Source organism: Tachyglossus aculeatus, chromosome 12, assembly GCF_015852505.1.
Source record: "Tachyglossus aculeatus isolate mTacAcu1 chromosome 12, mTacAcu1.pri, whole genome shotgun sequence".
Taxonomy (NCBI): Eukaryota; Metazoa; Chordata; class Mammalia; order Monotremata; family Tachyglossidae; genus Tachyglossus; species Tachyglossus aculeatus.
In genome coordinates this window covers 16,856,227-16,870,116 of record NC_052077.1, presented here as the reverse complement: position 1 = coordinate 16,870,116, position 13,890 = coordinate 16,856,227, and the positions used below count along the sequence as shown (strand labels likewise).

Sequence of the window (13,890 nt, the reverse complement as noted above, 5' to 3'; positions counted from 1 at the left end):
AGGTCACTGGTGACTTTAGGGAGCTCGGTCTTGCTAGAGAGGGAGGGTCAGGAAGCTGGTTGGTGGAGAGGAAATGAAGGCAGTAGGTATATCTAACACGTTTTAGGAGGATGGATGGGAAAAGGAGCCGGGAGATGGGGCGATAGCTGAGAGTTCCATGGGGTTGAGAGAGAGCTTTTTTTAGACTGAGGAAGATAAGCACCTTTGAAGGCAGAGGGGAAGGTACCACTGGCGAGTATCAGGAGAAAATAGCAGAGAGGGAGGTGTGTAGGAACCGGTGATTTGGGAAGGTAAGAAGCACTAGGATCAGAGAAAAAGGTAGAAGGGGAAGAATTAAAGAGCAGGCAGGAGACCTCATTCTGAAAATGCTAGAAAGCAGGAGAAAGACAAGGAAGCAGTAGTACCATTGGTTTTACAACTAATTTTCCTATAAAGTGGGTGTTTGCATTCTTGGAAAACTCACACTAGAGTGCTCACCAGTCTCAACATTGCCCAAATGGGCACAAACCGTTTCTTCCGACATCAGGGTGCTACTTATTCAAATTCCCAGATTCCCTAACAATGTTCCAGCCAAAACGCAAAATGAAAACAGTCATTCTGGCCAAACTGAAGGTATTGTGAGCTTTCCTTTTTGGAACGCTATCTTTCAGTTATATAATTCTGGATCCAAATAAATCAAATATGAATTCTGGAGTTACTTGTTTAAAAGGAATGACTATACAAAGACTCCATGTTTGGAATATTTGATTTCCTTATCCATACGTCAGCGAGGAAAACGAAACTAGGAACAGATGGCACTTTTGAAAAAATGTTAATGGCATCAAGTTAGAATAAGGAAATAGTAATATTGACATTGAAATATATTTCTATCAAAAATCTTAAGACAGAAAACATTATGTTTTTGCCTGTTTGTGGGCAAAGCTACCCCTCTCCAGCAATGCCTCCCCACAACTCAGCTTTGAAGTATCGACACTGTTCTTCCTATGGTTCTGGAGACGGATCCAAGTAGTTTGCTCCTTTTGGTAGCTGGGATCATTTGTAAATCAAAATGGAGAAAACAACCAGGAACAAGTATGTCAATATCACCCTCTAACGTGAAGTAGTGTGGCCTAGCGGAAAGAGCACCGGCCTAGCAATCGGAGGACCTGGGTTCTAGTCTGGATCCGCCTCTTGCCTATTGTGTGACCTTGGGCAAGTTCTTTAATAATAATAATAATAATAGTAAGCGCTTAACAAATACCATTATTATGTGCCAAGCACTGTTCTAAGCACTGGGGTAGATACAAAGTAATCAGGTTGTCCCACGTGGGGCTCAGTCTTTATCCCCATTTTACAGATGAGGTAACTGAGGCACAGAGGAGTTAAGTGACTTCCCCAAAGTCACTCAGCTCATAAGTGGCAGAGCCAGAATTAAAACCCACGTCCTCTGACTCCCAAGTCCGTGCTCTTTCCACTAAGTCATCTCTAAGCTTCAGTTTCCTCATCTGTAAAATAGGGATTCAATAACTGTCGTCCCTCCTACTTACGCCTGGCATACAGTAAGCGCTTAACAAATACCATTAAAAAAAGGGCTGTTCCAATTTGATTAGCTTGTACTTACCACAGTGCTTAATACAGTGCTTAGCACATAGTAAGCACTTAACAAGTAACACTAATAATGTTACTACTATTAACTTATTTTGAAAAGCTGAGTGTGAGCAAGGCCAAAAGCAACTGGGAAAACTGCCACGTAACAATATTATCACCGCCACACTGAAAAGACGACAAATTTGGGGAAGTAATCTTCCTGTTTGAAATGGAAAAAGCCCCATACTGGGATAAATGGCATTCATATTACAATATGCAATAGGTATACTGAATTCATACTCTCCAAGCACTTAGAACAGTGCTTTGCACACAGTAAGCGCTCAGTGAATATGACTGAATGAAATTAAATTAACGTACAAAATAGCACAGACCTACTTACAAAATAACAAACCAAAGACGTATCAGGTCCAAATAATACTTTTGTCTATCATTTCTATCACTTCCCTAGGACCGCAAAACAATTGCAAGCATTACTTTGGAAATCCAGAAACCGCACTACAAATAGCTACTTTCTCTGAACAGGTAACAATATACTTCATGATTAGAAAAGAATGCTGCGATGATTTCACCACTTGTGTAGTGCCCACTCTCCGTGCCGTCTGGATTCCCACTGTCCCCTGCTCTAGCCCAGGAAGGATTCCAACGCTGGAAGCAGTGGGTACTTACAATAATTCCCAAACACTGGGCCACAGAGGCCCACCTCATGGAAGCAGGGGGCTATGCCCTCCACCCTCCCCCCAAACACATACACCTTGCCACCTGGACTTCCATCAGTCTCTGCTCCGGTCAGGGGAAGGGCAGGCAGCATGGGGCCTTCTCAACTTTCAGGACATTTGGGGAGATCCACGGCCCTGGCCAAAACCAATAATTGTGGCATTTCGGTGCTTACTTCAGGTCAAACCCTTTGCTAAGCACTGGAGTAGAATCAAAAGAACCAGATCACAACCAGTCCCTGTCCTACATGGGGCTGGGACTCTGTGACTGCTGGATTGAGCCACGAGGAGACAAACTCTCCTTTAGCCACGATGCCTTACTGCTCTTGCTGCATCTGTCCTTTCCCTTGTTTCTTTTTGTTTGTTTGTCTTCATTTTGCGTTGTGTGTCAGTTGCTGGGCCCTTAGATTATGAGCCCTTTGGGGGCCAGGGACCATGTCTGTATTTCATCCATGTTCTTTTTTCCTAATGCTTAACAAATAATCAATCAATGGTATTTACTGAGTGCTTACTGTGCACACAGCACTTTACTGGGAGTTTGGGAGTGTACAATACTACTACTTTCTGGAGAGGCCAAGGTGGCTTAAATATGTGGGTAAATATTATGCACTTGGTTGCAAGGTGAGGTGATAGAGTCAATAGCGCTAGATCTTTATTTGAGAAAACAATGCATTTGATCCAACCTCCAACCATCTATTTAATGGTGTCATTTGGCTTATCTTTCTTTATTGGCTGAAATCTCACTTTGTATGAACAATAGGGCTTAAGTGGTTGAGGAACTTAAAATATGCTACTGTCTCCAGGCAGAGAGTACTCAACTCTCAAAGCAAGTGAATCACAGCCTCTTTACTCTTACTCCCGCCAAACCGAGTTTTCTCCCTGAATTCATGGTTTGCCAAAATGAGTAATTAAAAGCAAGGGCAAAGAAACCTTAAACCACAAAAATTCTTTGGTATTCAAATAGGTCAGTGACCAAATAAGTCTCTTTTTCGATTTGACACAGCATTGCGGTCAAGTTTCAACCTGGAGCATTAGGTCATGGCCGACACACAAACCCTGAAACAATGGAAGTGCTACCTTGGATGCGTGAAATTGGACGTTCTGAAATACAGTACTACAAAGAGAAAGAAATTGACTTTCAAGGTGCACTGAGATTCAGCACTGGAGTACTGAAACTGCAATTCTCATACCCCGCCTCAACTTCGGATGAAAACCAAACTACATGGTACTTATTTTACTCTCCCAAGAGCTTAGTACAGTACTCTTTATATAGTAAGCATTCAAATACCACTGACTGATTTTGAAATTGTGTGAAAAGATTTTTTTCTATTAATCACAATTTCCTATTTCTAGATCTTTTTGCCTTTTAAGGCAGATTCTAGAAAGTCCTCCATTTTCATAACATTTCATCAATCGAACTGCTGTTTTATTAGGGTGCACTTAGCCAGAATAATTTCTTTGGAAAGCAATCTGATCCAAAGCATTTCGAAGTTCATATCATATCCCAATATTTGCTCTCAATAGTTGCATGAAAACCGAGAACTCTGAAAGTACGTATTAATGAAAGAGTCCATCTATGATGACGACCCTTTGGTATTCGGGTGTTGAAATTAAGATAGAAGACTTCCTTCCATAAACGTGCATTGAGTCTATGAGCATGCAACAAGTTTCCTCAAAATGCTAGTATTGAGAGCACATCCAAAAGAAGTTTTTCATGTGGTCTGATTAAAGTGGGTTGTGATAAAAACTTCAAAAATGCTTTGGATCAGTTTGCTTCCCAAATAATCTATTCTGGCGATACGCACCCTAATAAAACAGCAATTCAATTGTTGCCTGGATTTCACAATTACTCTTGTAGCATATTTCATTTCCAGGGGCACAGCTTTCCACATTTCCAAAATATAATGAACATTTCAGTGGTCGCATCTAGGTTAATCTCAATCTGTCCCAGCCAGTGAGTAAATTGGTAGCCCAGGCAAGGGCTGGGCTGGGCAGGGCAAGCCAAACTTCCTCAGGCTCACCTGGGTTCTACCTCCACAACATCTCTAGAATCTGCCCCTTCTCCTCTCCATCCAAACAGCTACCTCACTGATTGAAGCATTTATCCTAATCCTATTCTGTGTATTTTCTTTAATCAATCAACCAATCGTATTTATTGAGCGCTTACTGTGTGCAGAACACTGTAATGGTATTTGTTAAGTGCTTACTTTGTGCTTGGCACTGTACTAAGCTTTGGGATAGATACAAGATAATCAGGTTGGGCAGAGACCATGTCCCACCTGGGATTCACAGTCAGTCACCCACTTCACAGATGAGGTAACTGAGGCACAGAGAATAATAATAATGGCATTTATTAAGCACTTACTATGTGCAAAGTACTGTTCTAACTGCTGGGGAGGTTACAAGGTCATTGGGTGGTTCACAGTCTTAATCCCCATTTTACAGATGAGGTAACTGAGGCCCAGAGAAGTTAAGTGATTTGCCCAAAGTCACACAGCTGACAATTGGCGGAGCTCGGATTTTAACCCATGACCTCTGACTCCCAAGCCTGGGCTTTTTCTACTGAGCCACGCTGCTTCTCTGAGAAGTTGTCTTGACTTCTGCATCAACCTCCTCACTGATCTCCCTGCTTCCTGTCTCTTCCCTTTTCAGTCCATACTTCAATCTGCTTCCCAGATCATTTTTCTTAAAACCGTTCAAACCACATCTCCTCTCTCCCCCCAAACCTACAACGGTTGTCCATCCAACTCTGCATTAAAGAGAAAGCCCTTCCCATCCGCTTTTAGGGACTCAATCAGCTCCAACCCCCTAGCCTTACTTTGCAGGATTTTCTACTTCAAGCCAACACACAACTCCACAAATGCCAAACTACTCACCGTACCTTGATCTCATCTCTCTTGCCACCGACACTTTCCCTATGTCCCCCCCTCTGGCCTGGAACTCCCTCCCACTTCATAACAGACAAACCACCACTTCCCACTTTCAAAGCCTTACTAAAATCACATCCCCTCCAAGATTTTCCCTGCCTAAGTCATTCCTCCTATCTGCCCTGCCTCCTGCACTGCTTAAGTTCTTAGGTCTAGACCCCTTAAGCACTAGATACGTGCCCCACAGCACTTGGATATCCTTTACCCTCTGCCATTTTCCCTATCTGTAATTTATCTTAATGTCTGTCTCCCTCTCCAGTCTGTAAGCTCCTTGTGGGTAGAGAGCATGTCTGCCACTTCTATGCCATTGTACTCTCCCACGTGCTTAGTACAGAGGTCTGCACACAGCAAGTACTCAGTAAATACCAGATTGCCCAGTGATAATCATGATCATTACTGTCCATCCAGGTGAGCTACCATTTCCAGGAGCATTCATTCTGTAGATATTCTACTGAGCACAGCCCCAGGTACGATGCCACCACCATCAGAAGCCAGGTGAGTTTAGTTAAACCTAAACTAATGAAACACACTAGGTCAGATTACAGGCCTTGCGCATGTTGGTCCTTTTTTTTATGGCATTTGTTAAGCGCTTACAAGGTGCCAGGCACTGTACTAAGCGCAGGAGTGGAAACAACCAAATCAGGTTGCACACAGTCCCTGTTCCACAGGGGTCTCAAGTGAAGTGACTTGCCCAAGGTCATACAGCAGACAAGTGGTGGAACTGGAATCAGAACCCAGGTCCTTCTGACTCCCAAGCCTGTGCTCTATCCCCTAGGCCACAGGGCTTCTCGCTCTGAGAAGGTCTTGATCTGGGGCTGAAATGAAGAGGAAACAGTTGGGAGTGTGGACAGGATGCTTCTATCACACCGGCAGCCTATTGGCTGGGCTATTTGGGGTACCTGCACAACCAGATAAAGTAGCCACCCACTGACTCCAGATGACAAACCCTGATTTCAACCACAGATTTAACTTCAACTCCAACTGGGTGTTAATTTTCACACAGCATCATGAGTCCCAGGTTCTGCTGATGAGTCTGGGTATAAAAGACTGGTTCACTGCACAGGCAATTAAAGGCCCAGACCCACACTGGATTTTTACAAAACTGATCTGAGTATGAATTCTACTGGAGGAAAGAAGCGGGGAGACATTGACTTAACCTCTGAACTCCACAGCAAAAAAACTGCAGCATGAGGATACATAAAATGGATCATTTTTCTTCCCAATTATTTAATTCACATGAGAAATTTCAGATGCAGTAAGGGAAATGGGGGAAAAGGAGAAACAGAATGAGGAAGAAAAGAGAGTAGCTGTTCACCCATCCAATTTCCTTGTCTCTCACTCTCTCACGCTGCCTTTACTCTCCTCTTGGGGGGAAGAAGTCCCCCGTAAATCAGATGAGCAAACAAAAGGACTCTTACCTTACAATAAGAAACAATATTCACATTAATGAGAAGGGTCTCTTCAAAGTATATACCTGATATTTGGCTTCCTAAAATGCACTGAATTGTCATTCTAAAAAATAATAATAATAGTTTGGAAGCTGACCTGTACATTTTGCAAAAAAGGTAATCGTCAAAGTCCCATGGACTAGGTACCAGTTTCAACAGGCTCAGAATGCTTCTCACCTTTCGAACTTCATATATAAAATTAATATTAAATAATTATAGGCTTGTATAGTACTTCCAAAGAGGTTTTTCCACAGACAACACAAGATTCCTCCTTCCTAATGAGAAACTCTCTTCCCACAGGTAGGAATCCCTCCAAAGAAACAACTGCAGTTTTATCCCGGGCAAAAGAAGCAAAGACGCTGTTTGAGAATCCCAGTCCGGGCAATACGTACCCACCATAGGACCCTGAGCGGTGCCATACCTATCTTTGGACTGTTCTACAGCAGAAGGATAATAATTCATTCATTCAATCGTACTTATTTAGCGCTTACTGTGTGCAAAGAACTGTACTAAGCGCTTGGGAGAGTACAATATAACAATAAGCAGACACATTCCCTGCCCACAACGAGCCTGGATAATTTGAAATACTATATTTTATCTCCTTCAGCACTTAGTACAGCACTTGGTTACACAGTAAGTGTTTAAAGCCATAATTATTATTATAACAATTACTGGAACTTTGAAACTGTGTGCTCAATCACCTTGAGATCCTTAGGAGGAATCTACAGCTACACTGGTAGTAATCACTCCAACCTATGCTTTCTCCTCCAGACTGTATACACTCCTTGAGGGCAGAGTGCGTTGTCTATTAACTCTCCGGCTCCCTCCCAAGTGCTTAGTACAGAGTGAGCACTCAATAAATCTTAATGATTGACCTCTCACTTTCACCTGCCCACCCTTCTCAGATCTAGCTTCGTGTCCTCCCAGAACTTGCTCCCTCCACTCTCAAAGAATCAGCCAAAAACTGCTCATCTTTCCAAACTTAAGTCAGGGTTTCCTTTTCTTGTGGGGGCCTTCCCGGGAGGGGAAGTGGAGGAGTGGAAAGAAACAGAGAGGTCTTGACTGTTTTCTCCCGCTTTTCAAGAATGCATGCTCATTACATTCCCTGATGTTTTCTGTATGTGAAACCATTTCAGTCGTTTGTTCTCTTCCTTAAGTTAGATTACAAGCAAACTAAGGCCCATGTGTATAGCTTCTGCTTGCTCTAGGCCCTTGTACCTGGTGACTTACCCATCAATACTAAATGAAGGAATGAAAGAGTGAATTAATCTCTTATAGGGATAGGACGTGGTGTTGGCGATTCTCTAAGAGAGCGGTAGCAATATTTTAAGATCGTATCTGAACTTCTGCCCTTCAGAAAGGAGTCTGGACAGTTGATCTGTGGGAAAAAAATCAGGCAGCTGTTCTTACCTTTGCACCAGAGTCTCAACCTGTGCTCCCTCAACAGGACAAGTCCTCGAATCCCAACTTCATCAACTGTAAAAGCCACCCTCCCCTGCTCCCCAAGGATGCAAGTCTGCCAGAAGATCTCGGATTACCTCAAGGGGAAAGGGACAAGATTCAATGGAAATGTGAAGCTGGGCCTGTGGCAGCGAGCCTTCATTCATTACTTCTCCAGAAGTCTAAAGGTGATGATACAAATAGTTAAGAAAGCCAAAGTAAACTAGAAAGCAATGAGTGAGATATCGCAGTTAAATATTGTTGTTCCCTGGAGGTAAACAAAGGAGGAAGATCCCCAAACAGAAAATAAAAACCTGCATTGGTAAGCACAGGGACCCAATTCAGATCAGATGTTTGAGGCTCACTCTTAAAGCTTACTTAGGGAAGCAAATATTAGAAAGGGTTGTGCCCTGGAGGAACAAGTCCAGCCTGTAACAAGCAAATGATAAGGATAAGAGGGGCTCCTTCAGAAACTTGTGAGATGTAATAATGATGATGACAATCATATTGTTAAGCGCTTATTACGTGCTAAGCACCATGCTAAATGCTGGGGTAGAAACAAGATAATCGGCTGGTATTCAGTGAAAACAAAGCGGACTGAAGCAAGATCCCCGAAACGCAATTTCCAACGGACCAAAGCTGGCCCTTTCAAGGAACAATTTTCTAAGAGTTAAAATGGTTCAGCGAAGAATCAACATCTTGTCTCAATTACCCAGATAGCATTTCAGCCACTTTGGGGCTCTGGGAAAGGACCTCTGTAGAGCTCTTCTCCCTTGTGGCATCAGCCTTCCCTTCCTACGTGACTGTTAGTGCTCCTATGACAGCTTTTCCAAGGAGCACTAAAGGCAGACGCTGGAGCTCCACGGTGCCCTCCCAGGGGGAGGAAATCTGCCGGCTCAGCAAACAACCACTGCTTTCAGGCTAAAACTCCAATGTCACCTCACAGAGGCGCGGCTAAAACATGCCCTGCCAGGAAGCAATTGCAAATACTATTTAGAAAGGCCAATTTTTTTGCAGGTTCGAAATCCAGCTCTTCATTAATACCATAAAGAATTTCCCTTTCCTCCCCAGTAGGAATAAAGGGGAAGAGGGGGGCAAGAAAAAGGGTGGGGGAAGAGAGAGAGAGAGAGAGAACAGGGAGTGGGCAGGGGCAGAGAAAGAGAGAGATGGGGTGGGGAAGAGAATGGGAGTGAGGGAAAGAGAATAGAGGATGGAGAGAGAGAATGGGGGCCGGAGAGAGAATGAGGAGTTGGGAAACAGTGGGGGAGAGGCAGAATGGGGAAGGGAGGAGGAAGAGAATGAGGAGCAGTTGTGTACATATCTGTAATTTATTTATGTATTTATTAATGTCTCTCTCCCCTTTAGACTACAAGCTTGTTGTAAGCAGGAAATGTGTGTTTATTGTACTCTCCCAAGTGCTTATGAAAGTGCTCTTACACACAGTAAGTGCTCAATAAATACAACTGAATAAAATGAATGAATGACAGGGGAGAAGAGGATAATAATAATGATATTTGTTAAGCGCTTACTGTGTGCCAGGCACTGTATTAAGCGCTAGAGTGGATACAAGCAAATCGGGTTGGACACAGTTCCAGAAGGGGAAGGAGGGAGAGAAGGGAGGAGAAGGGGGAGGAGGACGGAATAATAATAATTGTGGTATCTGTTAAGCGTTTACTGTGTGCCAGGCACTGTATTAAGCGCTAGAGTGGATACAAGCAAATCGAGTTGGACACAGCCCCTTTCCCCGATTTGCTTCTACCCAGTCTCAATCCCCATTTTACAGCTGAAGTTAAGTGAAGCACAGAGAACTTGCCCAAGATCACACAGCAGACAAGTGGTGGAGTCAGAATTAGAACCCACGACCTGTTGACTCTCAGGCCCGTGTTCTATCCACTACACCATGGGGGGTGGGGGGAAAAAGGGAGGAAGGAGGGAGAGAATGGGGAACAGAGAAAAGGGGGGGGCAGGAAGAGAGAAAAATGAAATGATGGGCGAAATATGGGGGGGGGGTGGTGAAGAATAAGGAGAAGCAGGAGAGACGGCGAGGAGAGAGACCTGGGGAGAGGGATGGGAGGAGAGACGTGAGAAAAAACAAAAAGGGAAGGAAGGAAAAAGACGGTTGAAGACCTTAAAACTTGGGAGGCTGAATTTTACAGGGTAAAATATTGCATCTGAAAATGTCAGACCACTGATTAGGTTTCTGGGTCTATTTGTTTCTAGGGGGAGGGGGGGCGGGAGCGGATAAACCCCAACATTTTTCCCCTTCGGGAAAGCGAAATCTACTGCGAATTTACGCCCGTACTATATTCCAGGAGCCGGATCTACGGAATAGAAAAGGTTCTCCCCGCCCATTCGGTCGGGAATAAAAAAACACCCAGGAGTCTGGATCTGACAACCCCGAGTCTTTTCTGACGCTGCAAACGATCAACTACGGCCTCGGCACTAAAAAAGGGAAGGAAGGAAGGGAAAGAAAGAAAGAAAGAAGGGGAAAAAGAGGGGGAGACAGGGGAGAAAGTTGCTTGGGCAAGGGAGGCCTGGGGGGTTGTGAGCGCGTTTGGCACAGAGTAAGCGCTTAACAAATGGCACAATTATTCCAGGGATCCGAGAGGGGCCGGCAGGGGCCGGGGGAAGGCGATCGGCGGGAAGGCCGAAGGGAAAGAAGGGAAGAGGCTGGAAAGGGGAGGGCAACGAGGGGAAGAGGGGGAAGGGGAGGGAAACGCGGGGAAAGAAGGGGAAGAGTCTGGGAAGGGGAGGGAAACGGGGGGGAAGAGGCTGGGAAGGGGAGCAACGGGGGGAAGAAAGGGAAGAAAACTGGGAAGGGGACGGCAGACGGGGGAAAGGAGGGGAAGGGGAGGGAAACCAAGGGAAAGAAGGGGAAGAGGCTGGAAGGAGGAGGGCAACAAGGGGAAAGAAGGGAAGAGGCTGGGAAGGGGAGGGAGACGAGGGGAAAAAGTTGGGAAGGGGAGGGAAATGGAAGGAAGAGGGGAAGAGGCTGGGAAGGGGAGGGAAATGGAAGGAAGAGGGGAAGAGGCTGGGAAAGGGAGGGCAACTGGGGAAAGAATGGGAAGAGGGTGGGAAGGGGAGGGCAACGGGGGAAGAAGGGAAGAAGTTGGGAAGGGGAGGGCAACGAGGAGAGTTGGGAAGGGGAAGGCAAGGGGGGAACAAGGGAAAGGGGCTGGGAAGGGGAGGGCAACGGGGAAAGAAGGGGAAGAGGCTGGAAAGGGGAGGGCAACGGGGAAAGAAGGGGAAGACGCTGGGAAGGGGAGGGCAACGAGGAGAAGAAGCTGGGAAAGGGAGGGCAAGTGGGGGAAAGAATGGGAAGAGGGTGGAAAGGGGAGGGAAGCAGGGGAAGAGGGTGGGAAGGGGGAAGGCAACGGGGGGTAGGAAGGGGGGAGAGCGAGGCCTGGAGGGTGAGGGGGGCGGCCCCGGGGCCCGGCTTGGGGGGGGGCGGGGGGGGGGGGGGGGGGAGCCGGCTGTCCGCCCTACTTACATAGCGCTTCAACTTCTTCTCCGGGGGGGGATTTCCGGAGCCAGCCCGAGCAGACCACCTCTCCCCCGCTCATGCTGCCGGCCTCTCCGGGCCCTGGGCCCGACGCTCGGGGGGGTCGGGGGGGTCGGGGGGCTCCCGGCCGGGCGGGCGGAGCGGGGAGCGGGGAGCGGGGAGCGGGGAGCGGGGAGCGGGGGCCGCTGGCAGGGGCAGCCCGGCCGAGGCCAGACGGGCGGCTGGGGGCCGGGCCGGGCCGGGGCCGGGGCCGGGGCTGGGGGGCGGGACGGGGCGGGCCGGGCCGGGGGCGGAGCCGGGAGGTTTGCTCCCCGCCCCGGCCGCTGCCTCCCGGCCCAGCCCGGCCCGGCCCCCTCCCCTCCTCCCTCCCGTCCCCTCCCGTCTCGTCCCTCCTCACACCAACACCCAGAGAGGCAGTCCCCGCCCCTTCTTCTCCTCCTCCCCCTCCCTCCTCCTCCTCCCTCCTCCTCCTCCCTCCTCCTCCTCCTCCTTTCCCTCCTCCTCCTCCCCCTCTCCCCCCTCTCCCTCCTCCTCCCCCTCTCCCTCCCCCTCTCCCCCCTCCCTCCTCCCCCTCTCCCTCCTCCCCCTCTCCCTCTTCCTCTCCCTCCTTCCCCCCCTCCTCCCCTCCCTCCTCCCCCTCCCCCTCCTCCCCCTCCTCCTCTCCCTCCTCCTCCTCCTCCCCTTCTCCTCCTCCTCCTCCTCCCCTTCTCCTCCTCCTCCTCCTCCTCCCCCCTTCTCCTCCCTCCTCCTCCTCTTCCTCCTCCTCCTCTCCCCCCTCCTCGTCCTCTTCCCCTCCCTTCTCCTCCCCCTCCTCCTCCTCCCCCTCCTCCTCCCCCTCCTCCTCTTCCTCCTCCTCCTCTCCCCCCTCCTCGTCCTCTTCCTCCTCCTCCTCTTCCCCTCCCTTCTCCTCCCCCTCCTCCTCCCCCTCTCCCTCCACCCCCTCTCCCTCCTCCCCTCTCCCTCCTCCCCTCTCCCTCTTCCCCCTTCTCCTCTCCCTCCTCCCCTCTCCCTCTTCCCCCTTCTCCTCTCCCTCCTCCTCTTCCCCCTCCTCCCCCTCCTCCTCCTCCTCCGCCGCAATCGGCTCGGCCGGGCGGGAGCAGGGATACCCCTCCCCTTGCTGGACCATCCCCCTGTGTGTGTGCGCACACACACACTGCACACACATACACAGTACACACAGTGCGCGCATACACACACAGCGCGCGCATACACACACAGCGCACGCATACACAGCGCGCACACACAGTACACACAGTGCGCGCATACACACAGTGCATACACAGTATATACACAGTGTGTGCATACACAGTGCACACACAGCAATAATAATAATGATGGTATTTGTTAAGCGCTTACTATGTGCAAAGTGCTGTTCTAAGCACTGGGGAGGTTACAAGGTGATAATAATAATAATAATAATGGCATTTATTAAGCTCTTACTATGTGCACTGGGGAGGTTACAAGGTGATCAGGTTGTCCCATGGGGGGCTCACAGTCTTAATCCCCATTTTACAGATGAGGTAACTGAGGCCCAGAGAAGTTAAGTGACTTGCCCAAAGTCACACAGCTGACAATTGGCAGAGCTGGGATTTGAACCCATAACCTCTGACTCCAAAGCCCATGCTCTTTCCCACTGAGCCACGCTGCTTCTCTAGGTTGTCCCACGTGGGGCCTCACAGTCTTAATCCCCATTTTACAGATGAGGTAACAGGCACAGAGAAGTGAAGTGATTTGCCCAAAGTCACATGGCTGACAGTTGGCAGAGCTGGGATTTGAACCCATGACCTCTGACTCCAAAGCCCGGGCTCTTTCCACTGAGCCACGCTACCTCTCCTTGGTGTTGTTTGGGGTTGGTGTTGGTGTTAATAATAATAATGATGGCATTTGTTAAGCGCTTACTCTGTGCCAAGCACTGTTCTAAGCACTGGGGGGGGGGGGGGGTTACAAGGTAATCAGGTTGTCCCACATGGGGCTCACAGTCTTAATCCCCGTTTTCCAGATGAGGGAACTGAGGCCCAGAGAAGTGAAGTGACTTGCCCAAAGTCACCCAGCTGACAAGTGACGAGCAGGGATTAGAACCCATGACCTCTGACTCCCAAGCCCGGGCTCTTGCCACTGAGCCACGCCGCTTTTTTTTATGGCATTTATTCATTCATTCAATCTTTTTTATTGAGCGCTTACTGTGTGCAGAGCACTGTACCAAGCGCTTGGAAAGTACAAGTTGGCATTGCATTCATTCATTCATCCATTCAATCGTATTTATTCATTCATTC

The 13,890-nt window shown here is 48.0% G+C and overlaps 1 protein-coding gene across 1 annotated transcript in view; it reads right to left on the bottom strand.

Annotated features, from left to right (window-relative positions):
- GAB1 (GRB2 associated binding protein 1) overlaps positions 1-11,678 on the bottom strand; it is a 154,205-nt gene extending 142,527 nt beyond the window's left edge. Inside the window, 2 exon segments of the mRNA XM_038754984.1 lie at positions 11,606-11,632; positions 11,634-11,678. Of these exon segments, the coding sequence (XP_038610912.1) occupies positions 11,606-11,632; positions 11,634-11,678 (72 nt within the window).
- Positions 11,679-13,890: the final 2,212 nt, after the last annotated feature.